Consider the following 24,014-nt stretch of genomic DNA (forward strand, 5'->3'; position numbering starts at 1 on the left):
TTCCGATTCCAACCCCTTCAGTTGGGGAATGGGGGATTTCAATGTCCATCACCATTAGTGGATTGGCAGCACCACAACTGACCAGGCTGGTTGAATTCTTAAGGATGTAATTGCTAGACTAGGTCTGATTAGATTAACTAATGTGGAAACAGGCCACTTGGCCCAATAAGTCCACACCAACCCTCCAAACAGCAACCCACCCAGACCCATTCCCCTACCCTATATTTACCCCGTACTATTACACCTAACACTATGGGCAATTTAGCATGGCAAGTTCACCTAATCTGCACACCCTTGGACTGTGGAAGGAAACTGGAGCACCTGGAGGTAGCCCAGGCAGACACGGGGAGAATGTGTAAACTCCATACAGCCAGCTGCCCAAGGCCAGAACCGAGCCCAGGTCCCTGATGCGGTGAGGCAGCAGCGCTAACCACTGAGCCACTATGCTGCCCCATCTGCAGCAGGTGGTGAGAGAACAAACAAGAGGGAAGAAAGAGAGTAGCAATGTGTACCATTTATAAGATGCTGTGCAGAAGTTCCTTCCAAACTGTAGACCACTGCCATTGAGAAGGGCAGCAGATAACATGGGAACGCCACTGCCTGCAAGTTACATCCCAAACCGCACAGGATTCAGTGTTATATCACTATTCCTTTGGTGTCACTGGGTCAAAATTCTGGAACTCCTTTCCAAATGGCATTACAGGTCCACCTACAACAAGTGGATTGTTGCGGTTCAAGAAAGCAGCTCACCAGCATAATCTCAAGGGCAACTAGGGGTGGGCAGTAAATGCTGGCCCTTCCAGCAAAGCCCATGACACCTAAATAAATCCTTAAAAATGTGCTCTCAGAGGCACTACTGAACAAAATCAATTAAAGGATGAGCTAGGTGCTGAAGAATGTCTTAAAGGAGGAGAGAGAGAGAGAGAGATGGAGAGCTTCAGAGAATCAATTCTAGATGTTTGAGCCAAAGCAGTTGGAAGTCATGTCTGCCAATGGTACAGTGAATAAATCTGTGATGCATAAGAAATGACAAATGGAGGAATGCAGAGGAATAGAACACAAATTTGTTGTTATGATTTGACCTTCATTTCACTTTGGACTGGAACACCTCATCAATTTCTGCCACTCGTTTATAACAGCTACGATATAGAGACAGCATTATCCTCTTTGGCACCAGTGCCTCTCATGTTATGACTCCCTCACATTTCCTCAGGATCTCCACTGCCTGGAGCAGGCAGTCGGCAAGCCCTCTTTGGCAAATTGTCCACTATGACCATCCCAGGGAGTGCCTGGCCAACTCTGAGACATAACCCTGTGGCTTGGCACAGGGGATGGGAGGAAAAGGGCAGCATCCCAATGAAGTGAACTATTTCTCATTGCCTTCCAAACCCAGTGGGGAAAATTCCAGAGTACGCTACATCATTTCCTGATTCAAATACGAAAAGGTGCTGTTTTCATGTGCTCACTGAGCAGTCCACTGACAGGCTATTTCACCTCAGCACAGCACCTGGGGTCAGTCTAATGTTTCCACAGTGTACCATTCAAATGTGTTTACACTCTGTCTGCTATTCCTGTTCTGATCGACCTGCTGGATGAACAATGAAATGGGCTGCTGTACAGAGAACATCGATTTTCCATCCCCAGTTTTCAGAGATTCTCATTCGTACATGCCATTAGCAGAAGATTTAGTGCCCAATGAAGACTGACTAGAACAGAATTTAAAGGCCAGTCAGATTCCTCCACATTGATGAGTGTCGATTCACAGGCTTATTTCATGTAGTCAGGCAACTTGCATTGACAGGATATCTCAAGTAGAAGAAAATCCGTTATACCTTTCGGAAAGCATTTTTAAAAAGTCACGATAATTTTTAGAGTTTGCAGATTGCAGTAAAAATCTGAGACCACAATTGGCTGTAGATTTTATTTTCATGCAAAGCAAACTGATGAAAAGGCAGGAATGGAGAGCTTTGAATGATGCAATTTATAAGAGTGGGATTTTGCCTGTCCGAGGTTTAGAATTGAGGAAACCAGACCTTTGCTTGTATTATTGTGAAACAATTCCACTGCATTCACCCAAGTTCAAAGTGACAAGTTGCTATTGCAATGCGTAATTTGACCGATCTATAACAGCTCTCAAGTTTCTTGAGAGCAACTTGTCTCATTTTATGAGTTAGTTGGGACTGAATGACTGACTGGAATATTAGCTGTTTCTGCCCTGGAGATAAGTGCAAACGAAATAGTTTGTTGCAAGGAGTACACAGTGAAGCAGGTCAAAAATGGCAGATGGATTTAAAGTAACTTCCTGTTGATGGTCCCTTTTGCACAATCTAACTGGGAAAGTTAATTCTCCATTCATCAGCTGAATTGAACAAGCTTTGATTTTTGTGATTTTAATTAATTTTTTTGAAAAGTTTAAAAAGAACTTAGAGCGAGGGATAACTACAGGTGGTTCTGTTTTCTTTCACTGTGATTGTTCCATCCCATAGTACAACGACTGTGTTTACTGGGCTCCGTGACACCATTCTCCGACCTTCACTTGACCAATAACATGAGTGTGAGATCATGGCTTGGAGTCCTATCAGCACAGGGGACAGAGTCCTGCTCATGTGTTGGATCCTTGTCTTCTGGACCGCATGCCAAGCAAGCAGCGAGAAGACCAATGATGGTTATTCCTCCAGGATTCAAGATGCTGGAGATGGAAGTGAGGGGTGGCAAGGCCACTGAATTTGGAAGCAAAAGCCAGGCACCTCCCATTGGATTTCTGACCAATCTCCAGTCACTCAATCAGGTTCTTGATTACCTTTGGGTGAGGGAGTCTCCCAGCTGGCAAACTGCCTGTCTGGGTTTACCTATTGGGCATGCCACATAGTGACATGCCAGCTGACAGCTGGATTTATGCCGATGGTGATAAGCTGAAGCCCTTAAAAGCTCAGAAAAGAGCTTCCATCTCCAGGATCTTGAATCCTAGGAACCCAGTAGGCAGTGGAGTAGAAAGATCGCCAATGCCATCACATCCCATCCAGAACTTCATTCAGGTAAAGGCAGGGAGCCGCTACAGGTTGTACATAAACCATCACACCACACCACACCGAATGAAATGATCTTGCCACCTCCAAGCTCATTATCACCCGGAGTGGAAGATTCCACTCCTGGAACCAGGCCCCAAAACAACTCTATGGTTTTAAAGAATAGTGGAATATTATTTCTGAGTGGACACTTGCGATGTGCTCAAGATGATCCATGGTCTAGAATGACAGAGCACGCTTGAAGGGCTGAATAACTTTGATGTCCCAAAATCCAACTGCCTTGTTTCTGTGGGCATCTCTCAATATTGCAACCTAATTTTTAGCCACAATAGAGATACAAATCTACCCGGTGAAGAGGAGGGAGGGCAGGTCTGAAGACCTCCTCATGGGTCTGCTCCTGGGCTTGGCCAAACTGGCCATGAACAGGTCCAGGCAGCGGGCCGTGGAGGGGGTTGTTAGGGCCGACTGCCTGCCCCTCTTCCGCGATTACGTTCGAGCCCGAGTGTCCTTGGAGAAGGAGCACGCGGTGTCCACCAACACCCTGGAGTTGTTCAGGGAGAGGTGGGCGCCGCAGGGAGTGGAGTGCATTATTTCCCCCTATTTTGATATAGTCCCTGCCCTCCCCTTCACTGTTTGATCACACAGCATTGCCCTTTGATGTGAAGGGCACTGCTTGTCACTGGCCACCCGGGTGTTTTCCTATCTTCCTGGTGGTGGAAATTGAATAAAGATTTGTGCACTTTGTGTCTCTCACTGTGTCTCATACCTACACACACACACACCATGGGTGCAGGGGAAAAATAAGCACTACCGCAGTTAGGCAGTAGTGTGGGGGTTAAAAAAAAATCAACACTGGGTCAGAGGTAATGCTAGAAAAAAAAGAAAAAAAAAAGAAAAAACAAATCTATCTCACTGGCCTTTAATTTATTATGAGCAATTTTATAAGATTCATCTGCACAGAAAGCTGTTCTCAATATACATTTTCCTTGAACTCATTTCTGTGGCAACAAAACAAATCACACTTCTGTCTCCACATTTTCCCAGTCATCAAGTCCTTTGCATGAAGTGCATGAATGATGATTAAATTAGTTGAAAGCCTAAATTTGAAAACTCAAAGAAAAAATATATTGATGGGGATTGCTATTTCTTTGGGTTTCAGTTGCTTATGCTGATTGATGCTGAATGGAGTTGGGCATTTTCTAATCAGGTTGTGAGGATACTTGGGGTAACTTGGTTTCAGGAAAACATGTAACTTCCATGACATAGTCAAGAGAAGGTTGCAGTGTCTTATGAATGGGTTTGATGGACTCTTGGATTAGTGGCACAACTGTTGAGATTGTTTCCCTGTGTTCTACTTAAAAGCAGTTCCAGAATCACAACCAGGTATAAAGCAAAACATCTCAAAATCTGCAGAACAGGTCAGAAATATTTTGTTTCCCATTTTCTCTCATTTATATTTCGAAGCATCTGCCCATATCCTGCTAACTCATTGTCGGAGCACTGCCTTCTTGATGTCCTGCTTTCTTCCTGCAGCTCTTTAATTGTGTGCCATCCCGCTTCAACAATTCTCATGGGGAAAAGCATCTTACAAATTTCTTTTAGGTTTTAAATTGAAGAATCCTCATTCCCAAGTCTCCAAAAAGAGAAGTCAAACTACTGACATAAAAGCAAGATGCTGGAAAAATTCTGTGAAAGACCATCAACCTGAAGTGTGAGCCCCCTTTCACTCTGCAGTTGCTGCTTGACCTGTTCAGTTTTTCCTTTGCTATCACCACTTCACTGTTTCGAAACAACCCAAATTAGATCTCTTCTGAATCTACTGTTGTTGCAGTGGAAATAAACGTGTCAGTTTCTTCCCCAAGTTTCCCGCTGACAGATCAACTCCTTGTTGAAAGTTTCCAATTGCACACTTTTGAAAAGGTATTCCATAATAATGGTGATCCCAGCTTCATATCATCCAGCACACTTCGGTAGCCATCACCAGAGGCCGCAACCTGGAGGGGAGAGTTCATGTGCATGCCAAGTCTTAGACAGAGGGATTTCTTCCAGAGACACTACCTGCACATGATCTTTACAGAAACTAATGGACCTGCATCATATTTGAAATCATTTTTCTACCTGTATTTCCCTGCTGAATCCAATTCCTCTATGTGCTACTTTAATAATATTCGGTTCAATAAGTGCACAGGTTTCTGCAGTTAACAAAATCCCAATAAAAATGTTAATTTTAAACTGCATTCATTCTAAAACCTGTGAATAGATTGTTTCTTTAATTTACTGCTTCAGTGGAATTACATACCAAAACAAATGTTCAATTAATCAAGACTCACTTTCCAAATAATATAATTATTTTATGGACCGGCTAAAGCATTCAGCAAAAGATGTGTGAATTAAAGCTCCGAAAAGGGAGTTATTAGATGTTACCTGTATTAATTATTCAGGTACAATCCCATGAAACTCAGTTAAAGCTAACAGAAATGTTATTGAAGGATATTTAAAGCTCCAATATTTCCCAAACCTATCACTCATTTTCTTTAAGTCTGCTGCATTTTTACTCCTCACTTTAGTCTCCACTGTTAAGATGAGAAAAATAAGTATCTGGTGAAGACAGTACATTTTTGGCTTGAAAGCTCACATTAAGAGTCACTGGTTTGTCCTGATACTGCAAGAAATCGGTTTGAAGCCACCCAAATCATTCCACATCAGACCCCTAAGGAGTGCAAAGAACACACTCCTTATTCCATTAATCTGGATCTCAAGCATACAGAGCCCCTCTGTACCCCTCAATATTCTTGCTCAGTCTGGCTGCACTGACCTGGACGGATTACAGTTATTGGAAGTACATGACAAACAGACTAGCTACAGCCTTTTGAAGCCTCTGGTGTAATCCTGGATGAAATATCCTCCAGTGCTGAAATTCATCTCCAACTCCAACTCCTTTCATCCGGGATAGTGTTGCGTGACTCAGAAAATGCTGTGATCATCATTGTTAGTTCAATACTTGAGCTGGTTCCAAAACATGTATTAGCCGTTCACACCTGAATCAATGATTCTGAGTCAAAAACTCTGTGTAGTCATTGAACCAGGTTGACCTCATTGATTACATGGTCAGTGACTGGGGTTGTTAACCCGGGCCAATTAGGAAAGGCCCTGGCTGACCAATGTAACCAGGAGATTGGAAGCTCCTCGGTTCAGGGGACTGACTCTGAGATGGCTAGGTCAGTATACTATGAAGACACAAAAATAAGGGGTGACTTGGAGATGGGATACTGCCCTCTGGGTAGTTATTTCACTCTACTCCTTAATCCCTTAATCAAGGCAATAGCTTAACTGATATCTGGTGTCTGTGCCATGTATTCCCAGTCTCCCAGCTAAAGTAAAAGCACTTTTAACTCCAGCTTTGAAAGAAGGAGGCAAAGTGACCAGCTGTTTTACACTTCCTTGGCACTGATGTCAGTCCTTTTGTGATGATGCTGTCACTTTAAAAAGATTATTTTGTCCTTGGGATTTTTTCAAGAGTGGTTATAAAGGCAGAGGCACTGAAATGTCTACTGTCGGCATGCTCCACTCCATAAAAATATAATTAAAACTTTGAAGAAAGTTTTAGAAATGGCCAACATCTCATGTAGGACATTAATTCACTGAATTCTTTCAAACGAGAACTGAACTGATTCTGGTTGGGTTGACCTCACCTTCTATAGAGAAGGACATTATTCAATCATAACAATGGTCAGGGTGATCTTCTGGACTCATTTCATTTGCTGAAAAATGTTCGAGAGGAAACATATTCCCCCTCAATGAGCCTTGATTTCCTTCTGGTTTCTTGCTTTGTTCAGGAGATCCAATTTTTCCGTGAGGGTACAGAGCGTGTATGTTGAGGTCCGTATCGACATCACAGTTGTGAAGGACCCAGGGGCTCTTTTCCTGTTTGGTCTTGTTCATGTGATTGCAAAGGTTTGTTCTTTAACAACGTCCTCTCAACAAAACAAAGGAAATGCTTTGAGTGATGACATCCAACACTGACAAGATTTTCTCTGGTATCTGCGAGGCATATGTTGCACAGTATCCCAATGCCCACATCCTGCTGGATTGTGATGGGTGAGTAACTTGGGAGAGAAGTGTACTTGATATTTTCCTCTTCACCAGTTAATTGCTGAGCTTATGAACTCTCTCATTGTGAGCAAGACACCTCATGTACATCAAAGTGTTATGGACCAGGCTAGACCCCTTCAAAATATTCCAAGAAGGGTACCTGTTCCATAACTTTTTCTTATTTTAAAGACAGATGTGAAGTGGATATTCCAGGTGTGATGATGATGGTTAAACTGCTCGGTTTTAAGCAAAACACAGTTTATTTAAACACGACGGTTGAAACGCGAACAAAAAGCGAAACAGAATTTAGAGTAACTTAACTATTGGAAAAATTAACTGAGTCCATACAGCATCTTGACTAAGGAGCTGTTCCAACTCCTGTAATATCCCATAAATGCACCACTTGGCAAAAAGGTAAATTTAAACACAAGTTCTTACAGGCAGGAGAGATTTCAGAGAGGAAAGTCAGTCAAGAATCATCTGCTTAAAATCACACAACACCAGTTTAGTCCAACTGGTTTACTTGGAAGCACGAGCTTTTGGAGCGCTGGTGCTTCATCAGGTAGTTGTGGAGCAGGACCATAAGACACAGAAGTTTTAGCAAAAGATTACAGTGTCATGCAACTGAAACAATATATTGAACAAACCTAGATTGTTGTTCAGTCTTTCATCTTTTAGAATGGGTTGCAAGTTTAGGTTCGTTAATATGTAAATCCCAGAACTTCTTTTAAGTCATATTATCGAGATAACTTAAAGTTTTACAAGAAAAGGTAGCATCTCAGCTCAGACAATACGTTGAAGGGGTGAGGCTAGAGTCGCTGTATTCCAATACTGAGTCAGACTGGTTCTATTTCCAAAGTGGAATTTACAAAATGATTGACTGCCTGCATTGACTGCCTGCAGATTGGGCATTTTTTGAGCAAAATAGAATCAATCAAGCTGGGAATTAGGGGAAAGTAAATTACAGTTACCAGGTGCTGCTACAGCAAAGCTCTTTGAACATGCTACACACCCAGAATCACACAATGGAAGAATGTCTTTGAAGTGGTTTGAATGGAATATGGCTGTTCGAAGAACTTGTACATCCTCCCAAGCCTCTTTAATACTGTCACACCTGACAATACCTTATCAGATATTGGCATCAATTCACATTAAGATCACTTTAAAATGCAATTTATCTTATTGCTAAAGTTTTGAGTCCAGTATACAGTTTGCCAAAGTATCACACCAACTGTGCCTTTCCCTACATCACCTTTCTTCCATCATTCATGTACTGGGAGAAGTCTCATATCAACTAATTGGGGATAATTGTGATCAGCACTGCTGCCTCACAATGCCAGGGGCCAGGGTTTGATTCCAGCTTCGGGTGATTATGTATATGCAGTTTGCATGTTCTCCCTGTGCCTGAGTGGATTTCCTCCAGATGCTCTGGTTTCCTTCCACAGTCCAAAGATTGGCAACCCAAAATGGAAGATGGGAGAAAATTATGGCTGTTATGTGTTGCTCTTTTTAACATATTTTCAAATTTGGAGCTGATTTTCTCTTTTTTTTGGAGCAGTAATTACTGCTTTACTAGCTGTTATGCTGTTTGGAACTTTGGATAAAAAAGAAATCAAAACAACAGTACTTTAAAAAAAGGAGGAAGAGAAGGAAAGGTGGACATATGAATAGAAATGCTGGCAAATGGGACTAGATTCATTTAGGATATCTGGTTGGACTGAAGGTTCTGTTTCCATGCTCTATGACTCTTTGACTATATGGGGAGGTGAGGTGGATTGGTTGTGTTGAATTCCCATAGTATCCAGGCATGTGTAGATTAGGTGGATTAGCCATGGGAAATGTGGGATTACAGGGATAAGGTGGGAGGGTCGGAGTGGATTCAATGAGCCAAATGGCCTGCTTCCACACTGTAGAGATTCTATTTAATCCACTAACTAGAGATATATGATGAATGTCCTCCTTTAAAAATATTTAGGGCTATCCACATATTTATAGCAAAAGTGCCCTCAGTACTGTATGCTATCTTGAACTTCTGGCCTTCTGGTCCTGAGGAGGAAATTGCCACCCACTGAACCATGGCTAATGGACCAAAGAGCAACAGAAGACATTATGAGCTGAACTTTAATGAAATCTGCCACATGTCAATTTTGCCAAGTTTCTTGGAGGGTTTCTTCTCTCTGTGACACCTCAAGATATTTCCCTCACAATTTTCTGAAACTCCCCACAGAACTCCATGGCTGTTGCATCCTCCCTTTTGCCACAGGCAGAAGGATGTGTTCCTGCCATGACATCCCAGAGCATATGGAGCTACAGCCATCTCTGTAGTCCAGCCATTCACCATGCCAACCATTGTCCTTCACCATGCAAATTGGGGGTGAACAATCCAAAGCAAAGGCTTCTCAGTCCACATTGAGCCATGTTGCAATTCATTGAAAATGCAAATGGACATTCATAAATCTATTGCTTTTTAAGAACCAAGCCAGATAGGTTATCAGTTCTTCGTTTCATCCTATCTTCGAACTCAGTCCAAGAGAGTGCTACTCTTTCCCCAATGCCCAGTCTAGCCCAACATTTTCTCAATGTTCAATGTGGGACCATCATATTAGAATGCCTTTCCATGCCTAAAAATGTTCATTTGCTTTTAGCAATAGTTAAATGAACAGTAAACAAACAAACAGAAAGCTGCATTTGCCTTGGGAAAAGACGGTGCTTGATTTTCAGCCGACAACACATGTGCAGGCAATGAGGCGATGAACAGAACTGGGTGTCTTTAGGTTGAGGATGCTTGCTGTGTCTGATGTTGCAGCACTCTCTCATCAGAAGATGATTTTGCTCCTGCTGCATGTCCTCATCTTCCTGCTTGGAAGACTGCTGCCTTTCTCCCAACTTTTCAGAATCCATCACATCTCCGCGATGATGATTCTAATTCTGCAGAGCACAGCCTGTTAGGATTATGCAGCATGCACTGTTCTCCTTTGGCTTGAATTTGGTTCAACCACATGCAGCATAAGCTGGTTGGAGGTGTGAGATTGACATAAATCAACGTATCCATGCCATTGGCTGATCAGCGCTGACAATCATGACAAGCTTCCTAGCATTGCGCCTGTACCAAAAGACAAGGTAGTATATGGGGACACTGAAGGTTGTCATTGTCCATGGAGTGTACCCTGAGATGTCAGTGACCGTTGTTCAAGATGGAGAGCTGAAGAAGCTGCCAATTAGCTGGAGTCATCAAATAACAACTCCACATTGTCATATCTGGAATTGTTGTTGTCTCATTTCTACCTGATAGAAAGGAGAATGGGGAACTGCATAGAAATCAGATAAAACTAACGAACAATGGCTACCTAATCCATGCAAATGGATGCAAATGCAGCTATTGATAGTCTTTAGTGGGATTTTCATCTCACCATTCAGCATTTGGTTAAAGGATCAAACATTTTGTTCTCAAGGTCTCATTATGGCTGATTTTCCCAGCTTTCTCACTAAGACCCTCATCATTCAGTGGCTGGGAAAATTCCATCCTATGGATTGCAATGACAGCAAAGTTTCTAGTGTTACAACTGTGAAACTAGCAACTTGGGGATCTCTATACGTGTAGTTCAATGTAGAAATCTAAATTGTTTGCACTTCCACATGGTTCACTGTTGATGGAAACATCTGGGTAAATATGACCTTTGCTTTGACATAATTGCTATTGTAGGAAAATCTCTTTGAAAAGTTAGAACATATTATATGAATTGGAGCTGGGTTTTTAACAGCTTAACAAGTTCACAATTATCAATGAATGATCTGTCCATCCTGGAAAACTAATCATAGATTGTGGAATACTATGTTTCTCCACTTTGATTTTTAAAAATCCATTTATATGTGAAATAATTTTTAAAAATCAATTATATGATGTTTCCCTTCATCCCATGTGAATACCACCATTTTAATTTTGCTCTCTTTAAACCACTCAAAGAATGAGGAACGATTTCTGTTCCTTTCACTTGCCCCTGGGTTTTAAGTGTGGTCTGTTTGATAATATGATTGTTGCAGAGATCTATCCATTTAAGCTGTTGCCAAAATGAAATAACATTCAGGATGGCAAGATCCAAACCTAGCTTGCCAGATCTTTCTAAATAAATCGTTCAATCAGTCAAAGTAAATGAGGTTCGAGGTTCAAAGTAAAAGGTAGGGAATGTGTGTGACATTTGACTGTTACATGCCCTCAAGGTGACAGATGTAGCTTTATGTTATTAAGAAGGAGTAGACAATAGGCAATTGACAATACGTGCAGGAATAGGCCATTCTGCCCTTCGAGCCTGCACAATCATTCAATATGATTGTGGCTGATCATCCTTAATCAGTATCCTGTTCCTGCCTGATCTCCATAACCCTTGATTCCACAATCCTTGAGAGCTCTATCCAACTCTTTCTTAAATGAATCCAGAGCCTGGGCCTCCACTGCCCTCTGGGGCACAGTATTCCACACAGCCACCACTCTCTGGGTGAAGAAGTTTCTCCTCATCTCTGTCCTAAATGGTCTACCCCGTATATTTAAGCTGTGTCCTCTGGTTCGGCTCTCACCCATCAGCGGAAACATATTTCCTGCCTCCAGAGTATCCAATCCTTTAATAATCTTATATGTCTCAATCAGATCCCCTCTCAGTCTTCTAAACTCAAGGGTATACAAGCCCAGTCACTCCAGTCTTTCAGTGTAAGGTAATCCCGCCATTCCAGGAATTGACCTCATGAACCTACGCTGCACTTCCTCAATAGCCAGAATATCTTTCCTCAAATTTGGAGACCAGAACTGCACACAGTACTCCAGATGTGGTCTCACCAGGGCCCTGTACAGCTACAGAAGAGCCTCTTTACTTCTATACTCAATTCCTCTTGCTATGAAGGCCAGCATGCTATTAGCCTTCTTCACTACCTGCTGTACCTGCATGCTTACCTTCATTGACTGGTGTACAAGAACACCCAGATCTCTCTGTACTGCCCCTTTACCTAAATTGATTCCATTTAGGTAGTATTCTGCCTTCCTGTTCTTGCCACCAAAGTGGATAACCATACATTTATCCACATTAACCTGCATCTGCCATGCATCTGACCACTCACCTAACTTGTCCAAGTCACCCTGTAATCTCCTAACATCCTCATCATTTTTCACCCTGCCACCCAGCTTAGTATCATCAGCAAATTTGCTAACGTTATTGCTAATACCATCTCTACATCATTAGCATATATTGTAAAAAGCTGCGGTCCCAGTACTGATCCCTGCGGTACCCCACTGGTCACTGCCTGCCATTCCGAAATGGAGCCGTTTATCACTACCCTTTGTTTCCTATCAGCCAACCAACTTTCAATCCAAGTTAGTACTTTGCCCCCAAAACCATGTGCCCTAATTTTGCTCACTAACCTCCTATGTGGGACTTTATCAAAAGCTTTCTGAAAGTCCAGGTACACTACATCTACTGGATCTCCCTCATCCATCTTCTTAGTTACATCTTCAAAAAAATCCAGAAGATTAGTCAAGCATGATTTCCCCTTCATAAATCCATGCTGACTCTGACCAATCCTGTTACTACTATACAGATGTGTCGTAATTTCATCCTTTATAACAGACTCCAGCATCTTTCCCACCACTGAGGTCAGACTAACTGGTCTATAATTTCCTGCTTTCTCTCTCCCACCTTTCTTAAAAAGTGGTACAACATTAGCCACCCTCCAATCCGCAGGAACTGATCCCAAATCTATCGAACTTTGGAAAATAATCACCAACCCATCCACGATTTCTCAAGCCACCTCCTTCAGTACCCTGGGATGTAGACCATCAGGCCCTGGGGACTTATCAACCTTCAGATCTAACAATCTCTCCAACACCAATTCCTGGCAAATATAAATGCCCTTCAGTTCAGGTCCTTCAGCCACTGTTACCTCAGGGAGATTACTGTGTCTTCCCCAGTGAACACAGATCTGAAGTAACAATTCAATTCTTCTGCCATTTCTTTGTTCCCCATAATATATTCCCCTCTTTCTGTCTTCAAGGGCCCAATTTTAGTCTTAACCATTTTTTTGCCTTTCACATACCTAAAAAAACTTTTACCATCCTCCTTTATATTATTGGCCAGTTTACCTTCGTACCTCATTTTTTTCTCTGCGTATTTCCTTCTTAGTTATCCTCTGTTGCTCTTTAAAAGCTTCCCAGTCCTCCGTTTTCCCACTTATCTTTGCTATGTTATACTTTTTCTCTTTTAACTGTATATGTTTCTTAACTTCCCTCGTCAGCCCCGGCCACCCATGCCTCCTCCTGGGATCTTTCTTCCTTTTTGGAATGAACTGATCCTGCAACTTCTGCATTATACACAGAAATATCCGCCATTGTTCCTCCACTGTCATCCCTACTAAGGTATTGCACCATTGAACTTTGGCCAGCTCCTCCCTCATAGCTCCATAGTTCCCTTTATTCAACAGAAATATTGTCACTTCCGATTGTGCCCTCTCCCTCTCAAATTGCAGATTGAAGCTTATTGTATTATAGTCACTACTTCCCAATGGCTCCTTCACTTCGAGGTCCCTGACCAATTCTAGTTCGTTGCACAATACCAGATCCAGAATTGCCTTCTCCCTGGTCGGCTCCAGCACCAGCTGTTCTAAGAATCCATCTCTGAGGCACTCCACAAAGTCTCTTTCTTGAGGTCCAATACCATCCTGATTCTCCCAGTCTACTTGCATGTTGAAATCCCCCATAACAACTGTAGTAACATATTTGTGACAGGCCAATTTCAGCTCCTGATTTAACTTACATCCGACATCCAGACTACTGTTTGGGGGCTTGTAGATAACTCCCAAGACAGTCTTTTTACCCTTAGTATTTCTCAGCTCTATCCACACTGACTCTACATCCCCTGATTCTAGGTCCCCCCGCACAAGGGACTGAATATCATCCCTTACCAACATGGCCACCCCACCCCCTCTGCCCGTCAGTCTGTCCTTACGATAGCACATGTAGCCTTGAATATTCATTTCCCAGGTCCTGTCCACTTGAAGCCACGTCTCAGTTATCCCCACAATATCGTATCTGCCAATTTCCAAAAGAGCCTCAAGCTCATCCATCTTATTTCCAATGCTTCGTGCATTCATGTATCGTATTTTTAATCTGTTACTGCCCTCACCCTTCCCATCAACTCCTATTTCACTCAACCTTACAGCACGATCCCTTTCTGAGTTTTCTGCCTCATTGATACAGTTATCTTTCTTGACTTCCCTTGTTCTAACTTTCCCTCCAATCTCCTTCTTAAACATCCAGTTTGTCCCCTCCCCCCTCTACTTAGTTTAAACGTAGCTGTGTTGCAGTAGCAAACCTGCCTGACAGAATGCTGGTCCCTAACCTATTAAGGTGCAAACCGTCTCTCTCATAGAATTTATGCTTACCATAAAACATACCCCAGTGATCCAAGAATTTAAATCCTTGCTTCCTGCACCAGTTCCCCAGCCACACGTTCAAGTCCATTATCTCCCTGTTTCTGGCCTCACCAGCCCGAGGAACTGGAAGCAAACTGGAGATAACCACCTTGGACGTCCTGCTTTTCAGCCTTCTTCCTAGTTCTCCGAAGTCCCGCTGTAGTATGCTCCTTCTCTTCTTCCCGACATCGTTTGTGCCGACATGTACCACCACCTCTGGCTCTTCACCTTCGTCCTTGAGGATTTCCTGCACTCTGTCTGTGATGTCTTTAACCCTGGCACCAGGAAGGCAACACACCATCCTTAAGTCTTGTCTGCTGCCACAAAAATCCCGGTCAGTTCCTCTCACTATGGAGGCTCCTATTACCACAGCTCTGTGCGATGTCCGACTCTTCCGCTCTGTCTCCACGCCAACCTTTGATTGACAGACCTGGCCGCCTCTCGGACTGGCAGTGTCATCTGTCTCTATTGTTTCCAAAGATTCAACTTGTTCCTGACAGGTACTTCCCCCGGGGTCACTTGCACCTGTCTCCTCTCTGCCTTCCTCATCGTCTGCTCTCTGGTACGATTGGTGTAACAACCTCGCTGAAGGTCTTGTCCAGAAAGATCTTGTTCTCTCGGATGAGCCTAAAGTCCTCGAGTTCTTTCATCAGTGCTACAATATGCTCTGTCAGTAGCAGAACGTGCACACACTTTCCACACTTTCCACAGTGAATGTCTTATGGCACAATCGACAATCCCGCACAGAGGAGTCACCAGACAGTGACAGCTCTGAAAGGACAGCATCTTTAGCTAGCAGCCAGGAGTTTTACCCAAGGGTATAGTGGCTTTAGCTCAGGCTTATTTAATCAATCACTCCCTTTTACATGTATTTCTGATGAAATACAAAATTACACCTTTTGAATTTGCCTACAAAATACCGCGATATTTCAGATTTCCATGTCTGAAAGCATTGTGGTTGTTCTTCCCAACGCTTTCCCCCTATTCGACAGCTGATTCCACTATGTGCTGTATACCTTACATGTTATAGATCAGAGCAAAAAGGAATAGACTGTTTATTCTGAGCACTAAATTGATCACGAGTCAGCAATACATTAGGGAGAATTCTGCTGACAAGTGGCTGAAGAGAACGATGGTCTGCTGTTGAAACAAATGCCCTGTATTAATGTCCTTAATATTTAAACGTTCTACTGATCAACAAATTGAACCCTTCTATTTTACCAGTTTCATGTAATTTGGTTAGTCAATCTAATTCTAAAGGGTGCATTTCTTTCCATAGTGTTTGATCCAGTGTTTTAGCTGTGCCCAGGTAGGACATCTGCCCAGTGTTCAAAGCCCAGGTCATCACCTTTGCTTTGATATGAATCTCTGTGCCCAGCGCAAGCTGATAGACTGCCAGAGTGCACTTGGTCATGATGTTCCCTGATCATGCCGGGGCCGGCACAATGGCTGAATGGCCGCCTTTTGTACTGTAACCTCCTAAGATTCTGCAATTTTGAGTGCAAAAAGCAAAAGCCATAAGGATTAGTAAAACTCAGGTACATCAACTGCCTAAAAACACCTGTCAGCTCTGCACAGGGGGAAAATTAAACAAAATGTGACAATGTGTAGTAGATGGTGACATAAGGATATATTCACAAAATATTTGGTCAAAAAGAGGTTTTGACTCCATGTTAAAGGAAGGCAGGTTTCAGAGAGAATTCTAGAACTTAGGGTCCAGAGAGCCAAAGACACATGGAGCAATGAAAAGAACTCAAGAAGTTATAATGAAATACAAATATGGTGACATTTCCCCAACCAAGAACTGCTGACATTACTATTTCCCATTCTAATATTTGGATAGTACCAAGGCCAGCAAGGGCAAAATTGGCGACAACTGTGACCCATGGGGTCATGACCAGAGATCATTTTCACAAAGCTGACGAAATTGAATCAATGTTTGGGGAAAAGCGGCCCTGATTCTCCACCACTGATGACTAAGCTGGGGCTTTCACTAGATTAGATTCCCTACTGTATGGAAGCAGGCCCTCTGGCCCAACAGGTCCACACCGACCCTCTGAAGAATAACCCACACAGATACATTCCCCTACCCCACATTTACTCCTGAATAATGTATCTAACACTGTGGGCAATTCATCATGGCCATTTCACCTGACATGCACACCTTTGGATTGAAATTCTTCCATGTAGTTTCACTGAATAACATCACTGCAGCTTCTGCGAAACAGAATACTTGTTTCTGTTACAGTATATAGGAAGTAAGCAATTTTCAGGGTCTTGAATGCAGGACATTTTCAGCTCATATAGAGGATGTATCAAGGTTCAAATTAAGCCATGTTTAATTCAAAGCAACTTGTGCTGATGATTTTACTCATCTTGAACACAAAACATGAAGTCTTTTTTAAGTCATAGAGACGTACAGCATGGAAACAGACCTTTCAGTCAACCCATCCATGCCGACCAGAATACCCCAACCCAATCTAGTCCTGCCTGCCAGCACCCGGCCCATGTCCCTTCAAACCCTTCCTATTCACATACCCATCCAGATGCCTCTTAAATGTTGCAATTGTCTATAATGTTTGTTCTTTTGCATAGCGTGATGCATTCTCCGCTGCTCAAATTAGTGTAATTTAATCTGTCCCAAGCATCAGCAAAGTACCATTTGGAACTATTTATCCATCACTGACACCAGCAGTGAATTTCTCATTGTCAGCATTCTGAGATATTCCCGGGAAAATGGCTGAGTCAGGCACTCAAAGCCACCTTCGTGGAAGAATGACTGCCCTGCCAATTCTTAAACTACTCCATAAACCATTTCACATTCATTTTCGAGGTGACAACAATAATTGATCTCTCTGTTCTGCAACCCTGCTCTAAACTGATGCCGATTTAAACCTCTGGCACACGTAATGTTGATTTATGACAGACCATGACAGTCATTGTCAGCTGATTCACAAAGACCAGTGGAAAACACAATCAATAAGTAAATTTGCCTCAAGCAGTTGCTTGACAGAACAACTCAAACTCATTGTCAAATACGTGTTCATTGGTAGCTGAGGTTAGTGGGTGACACCACTCCCTAATAATTTGGAAGGTTCAAAGTCCAAAACACACTCCAAAACGTGAATGAAAAAACGTGGGCTGTCACTCCAGCGCAGCGCTGAGGGAGTGCTTTTGTGTCAGAGGACTCACTTTTTGGATGAGACTTGAAACCAATGCCTCTTCTTGCTTCTGAAGTGGACTCCGAATTATTGGATGGCAGTATTTCAAAGAAGGGCAGGAGCACAGTTGTCCCTAGTGCCCTGGTCAGTACTTATCCTCAATCAACAGTTCTAAAAACCAGATTTAGATTAGATTACTTACAGTGTGGAAACAGGCCCTTCGGCCCAACAAGTCCACACCGACCCACCGAAGCGCAACCCACCCATACCCCTACATTTACCCCTTACCTAACACTACAGGCAATTTAGCATGGCCAATTCACCTGATTCACACATCTTTGGACTGTGGGAGGAAACCGTAGCACCCGGAGGAAACCCACGCAGACACGGGGAGAACATGCAAACTCCACACAGTCAGTCGCCTGAGTCAGGAACTGAACCCGGGTCTCAGGCGCTGTGAGACAGCAGTGCTAACCACTGTGCCACCGTGCCGCCCACATTTACTGGTCAGTATCGTTGTTATTTGTGCTGTCTGGCCTGTGCAAATTGCCTCCTGTGCTTCTCACATTTATAATAGTGATCATATTTACTGGAAAAGCACTTTGGAGAAAAAGTTTGCAAAAGACATTCCACAATGCAACTTTCTCTTAAACTAACTCACCACAATACTCGTTGCTGTGTTTGTGGGAGTGTGTGTGGGTGGACAATATTTTACATGCCTCCCTCTTTCCTAGAATATAAGTGTATTGTATTTTAAAGAAGAGGCAAGTTTTGCAAAAAGAAATTCCATATGGAAGTAATGCGGAGAGGCCTGTCTCACTTTAAGCATTCTTCATATTCTGCCCCTCACTCCCCAAGTGTTAGATTGATGTAGCAACTGAAATATCTCAGCAATACAAAATTCCCATGAGATCTGAGCTTTTATACATCCATATGAAAATCAGAGACATCAGGTTGTCATATCATACAGAATACAGCAATTCTGGAAACACTGGTAAAACTGGTTAGGTAAATAATGACCTCAGAGGTGGCCACAGTTCACAGTTCAATGCTTAGGAACTTCACCTCAAAGATAAAGGTGATAGAAGCTAAGAAAACAATGCAGACAGCTACTGATTAATCCACAAGAGACACTGACCTTGATCTGGATGCGATCCAGAATATTTTTGAAATCCAAGTCGTCATAATAGTATTTAATCCCCTCACGCACGTTGGCTTTGAACAACAAAAGTACCTGAGGATGAAAAATATTCAGAAACATTCAGAAGTTGGTTAAAACATAATCAACTTCTTTCTAAGCCTAGCAGGAACGAGCTCAAAAACAATCCTTTTTATCTCTGAGATTTCATGTTTGCCATGTCCTGTCATGATAGAACAGTGTGTGCCAATTCAAAAAATGTAAGAAGTCACTGTACACAGAGGGATTAATCTGATCTCAAATTAACTGGCAAGAAGAAAGGTATGGGCAATACGTGAAAGTCAGTATGGACTTTCAAATTGTGTTTGACTGCACTGATTGAGTCGTTTGATGAAGTAACAGAAAGGACTGATGAGGGTTTTAGATTAGATTAGACTTACAGTGTGGAAACAGGCCCTTCGGCCCAACAAGTCCACACCGACCCGCCGAAGCGCAACCCACCCCTTACTTAACGCTACAGGCAATTTAGCTTGGCCAATTCACCTGACCCGCACATCTTTGTGACTGTGGGAGGAAACCGGAGCACCCGGAGGAAACCCACGCAGACACGGGGAGAACGTGCAAACTCCACACAGTCAGTCGCCTGAGTCGGGAATTGAACCCGGATCTACAGGCGCTGTGAGGCAGCAGTGCTAACCACTGTGCCACCGTGCCGCCCATAAATGCTGATGTGCTGATGTTAGCTCGATGGATTTTTAAAAGGCATTTGGCAAAGTATTTCTTAGTAGATTTGTTCCAAAATTAATGCCAATAGGATTAAAAGCAGAACTGAAGCATTGAATCAAAATTGGATAAGGGATAGAAAGCCAAGAATAGTGGGAAAAGTGCTTTTTACAGACTGCAGAGGAATGCATAGTGACATCCCTCAGGACTCAGCGTTAGAACCACTGCTCTTTTATATAGATAAATATAATGTAATATTCAAAGGTTTGCAGATAACTCAAAACTTTAAAAATGTAACAATTAAAAAGGAGAATCATAACATACTTCAGAAGAACACAGAATCAGATTTAATTCAGAGAAGTGTGAAGTACTGGAATGCAATTCCTTTAGAAGAGGACTGCAATAAAAACCTAATTTCAAAGGGCATTACAGAAGCAATGTGGATACACATAATTTTAAGAAGTCTGTTAAATAAAACTTATGAGCTCCCTGGCTTTATTAATGAAAGCCCATTGTCAAAATCCAGGAAGTGAAAGTAGCCCTTTACTAAAACACTGGTTAGATTTCAGCTCAGGATTTCTGCTCAATCTTGGCTCTGCACTTGAGCACAGATATCTCAGGGACCATGCAGAAGCAATAGCCAGAATGAGCAGCAGTAATAAGTGCCTTCCTTAATGACGAGACTCCAGACAAACAGGAGTTTGTTGTACAATGTAACGGTACTGAAAGAGTTAATGCTGAATGATGTATGAAGCTCCACCCAACCTCATGATGTCTTAATGACTTGGGCGGGTCAAGGCAGAACAGTTCAGAAGTTCAAGAAATTCAGCCTCAAGCCTCATCATAATCTTAGCGTCAATGCCTATCTGACTCATATTGCTACTATGCAATAAACTACACCTTGTTTAAGACCAAAAGCCTCTGCTCAAGTATTTTTTCTCAACTACTTCCAATGAAGTAAGCCCTGCAGACCCAGTCAGAAAAGCGAATCTGCACAAGCAAAGGTTGGTAGTGGTCAGCATCACATGCTCATGCAGTGATTTGAAGCAACCTTTGATTGAGATGTTAAAAATCAATCATTTTGATAAACAAAATAAGGTGGAGCTGATTCCAGTGGCAAGACACTGATTTGTGATGAGTGGCAAAAGAACCAATGCTAATATCTGTTTAATCATATTATTACTTTATTAATTACTTTATTTTAGATAAAAGAAAAGGGGTGGTAACTATTAATTATCTGAACACATAAATAGTGAGCATTTGTGATTCTGGGTGTGGGATGGAAACAGACTGAGGAAGGCACTAATATTTCTCCACAAAAGCAAAGGTATGCGTGTCTTGATTTCAATTCCACTAAGTGGCTTTGTATCGATTGACACCAGACACATGATAAAACAATTTTTATGTAGTGTGTTGCTGTGATCTACAAAGCTCTGTAAAACAGATTCAATCATAACTTTCCCAAAAGAATCAGATAAACACGAGCAGGGAATGAACTATTTGTGGGCTACAGGTCAAAAACAGAGTAGAGTGATTGATTAGATAATTCTATGAAAGTTCTGAAACACGCACAATAGAGCAAAGGGCTTCTTTCCTTGCAGCTACTGGGAAAATCTCTTGTTTCCAAACAAGAGTATACTCCAACTTTGCCACCCTGCATTCGTTTAGAAGCTGCACTGGGACAATTTGTTCCTCCAAAGTGTTGTGTTATAATCAGAACCACTGAAAATTCAAAAGTATTGCAGGGCACCCAAAAAATGCCTTCACTGGCGCCTATAGATATTTGGAGAGGGAAAGATTTTGTTTCCAATTGTGTCAATCATTTGTTCTCAGCAGTTTATTTTCCCTCAGAGTTCTTAAATGTATCACAGATATGGGCCCTCCTGAGATGTTAAAAGATTAAACTGGAATATCTCTCTGGACATTAATGTAATATTAAAGGGTTTACCTGTACTGACTGAACATTCTGGAAGTGGGTGGAGATGACAGTCGGGCAGGAATGCAGACTCATAGAACATAGAACAATACAGTACAGAACAGGCCCTTCGACCCATGATGTTGTGCCGAACATTTGTCCTAGATTAAGCATCTATCCATGTACCTATCCAATTGCTGCTTAAAGGTCATTAATGATTCTGACTCTGCCACTCCCACAGGCAGTGCATTTCATGCCCCCACCACTCTCTGGGTAAAGAACCTACCCCTGACATCCCCCCTATACCTTCCACTCTTCGCCTTAAATTTATGTCCCCTTGTAATACTCTGTTGTACCTGGGGAAAATGTCTCTGACTGTCTACTCTATCTATTCCCCTGATCATCTTATAAACCTCTATCAAGTCACCCCTCATCCTTCACCGTTCCAATGAGAAAAGGCCTCGCACTCTCAACCTATCCTCGTACGACCTATTCTCCATTCCAGGCAACATCCTGGTAAATCTCCTCTGCACCTTCTCCAAAGCTTCCACATCTTTCCTAAAGTAAGGTGACCAGAACTGCACACTGTACTCCAAATGTGGCCTTACCAAGGTCCTGTACAGCTGCAACATCACCTCACGACTCTTGAATTCAATCCCTCTGCTAATGAACGCTAATATACCATAGGCCTTCTTACAAGCTCTATCCACCTGAGAGGCAACTTTCAAAGAGCTATGAATATAGACCCCAAGATCCCTCTGCTCCTCCACCTTACTAAGAACCCTACCGTTAACCCTGTATTCCGCATTCTTATTTGTCCTTCCAAAATGGACAATCTCACACTTGACAGGGTTGAACTCCATCTGCCACTCCTCAGCCCAGCTCTGCATCATATCTAAGTCCCTTTGCAGCTGACAACAGCCCTCCTCACTATCCACAACTCCACCAATCTTCGTGGACTCCCACCCCATTTAGACAGTCATTTGCTACTACTCCCCCTACTATTATCAAATTAAACTATCATTCAATCTCTTCCATTCAGAAATGCTTTCACAGCCATCCCCTGAAGCTAGGTATATCACACCTACATTGTCTTGGGGAATCACTGAGTCAGGAATTTGTTTGCATAACGATTCCTCAGGATTAGGGCATTTACATTTGCATTATCTCTGAGGATGATCTCATGCTACCATTGTACCTGGGATAACATGTGACTGTGGGAGAGTGGCCAGAGTATCTGTAAGCATGACCAACTGATCTTCTGAGTGATTCAGAAGTACATTGCCACCAAAGCTGGACAACTGGTTTCAATAGACAGGTTTTAGGAAGCATCTTCAAAGAGGTTAAAGATGCTCCAAAGCAGTAAGATTTAGGGAGGGATTTCTACCACTCAGTCATTCAGCATCAGCAATCAATTTTCCAAGAAACCAGGTGCATAATGGAGGGCAGGGAAGGTGGTTGGCATGCACACCATAATGGAGACAGACTGGGCCACAGCCATATTGGCCTTTAGCATGAGTTGTACCCTCCTGAAACAAACTGCATTGAACCATAAAGAAAGTGGCAAACTTCATATTTATGATGTAGAACTGCCACAGGCAGCACATGAATCACACATTCTACAGCAGCAAGAACATCATAAAGCCTCAGTTGTGTTTTGGTCACAATTCTAGCATCTTGCTTGCGAAATGCCCTGGGAGTGGTGCTTGGGGGAATCCACAAATGACAGCCTGCAAAAGGAAGCTCACAACAGAGGGGGAGGGGTACATCTCACCAACAACCTGCAACATGGTCACTTCTACTGTCTAGGCTGCTTCCCTAGCACCATGGATACAAGGAGGCGATCTCTTAAATGCAGCCTCGCATAGTTTGTCGGTGGCGATGGATTGCTTGCTTTATTCAGTAGCTGTATGAACATATGAAGCTGGAATGAAATAGCTGCCTGTACGCAGACTGCAACAGTGTGGTATTCTAATCAGCATTCAGTGCACACTGACTATTCATCCATGTACAGTAATATATTACTGCGCTGCAATACAAAGGGGTGGAAAAGAACTGTTCCCATCTCTGATATTTTATACTGCAAGGTTTATACAGTGAGAGCAAAGCAAAAAGCAATTAATGTCAAAGTTGAACTTTTCACTGAAACTAAGTTCACTCGAGTAAGTGATGCCTCAAGTGCCGCACCTAGATTTGTAATGAATGAATACCATTGCTTTACCTGGCATCTGGTATATAGGTCTGCCCCAGGCTGAACTCAATCAGGCTGAAAATCATCAATCAGGCTGTAAATCATTGATCAAGCTTCAGCTTTCTGATAGTTAGTTCAACTCAATTATCCAATACTCAGACGTATTGTAAGCGGCTGCTCTGCTATTCTCAAGATCCATTTCATTTTCCATAAAATTCACTTCTGCTAAAAGTGGGGCTTTTTGCTTATCTGAGTTGCTGTATCACCTTTTAACCTAAAGATGAGTGGTTTACATTCCTGATGAAGGGCTAATGCC

At 42.5% G+C, this 24,014-nt stretch overlaps 1 protein-coding gene across 1 annotated transcript in view; it reads right to left on the reverse strand.

Moving 5' to 3' along the window:
- The window catches only part of zgc:110329 (uncharacterized protein LOC550500 homolog), a 177,153-nt gene that overhangs the window by 96,877 nt on the left and 56,262 nt on the right, over nucleotides 1-24,014 (reverse strand). The window contains exon 5 of the mRNA XM_060856696.1: nucleotides 18,870-18,965. Coding sequence (XP_060712679.1) covers nucleotides 18,870-18,965 — 96 coding nt within the window. The remainder of the gene's footprint in view (nucleotides 1-18,869; nucleotides 18,966-24,014) is intronic.

This window comes from Hemiscyllium ocellatum, chromosome 48 (assembly GCF_020745735.1).
Source record: "Hemiscyllium ocellatum isolate sHemOce1 chromosome 48, sHemOce1.pat.X.cur, whole genome shotgun sequence".
Classification (NCBI taxonomy): domain Eukaryota; kingdom Metazoa; phylum Chordata; class Chondrichthyes; order Orectolobiformes; family Hemiscylliidae; genus Hemiscyllium; species Hemiscyllium ocellatum.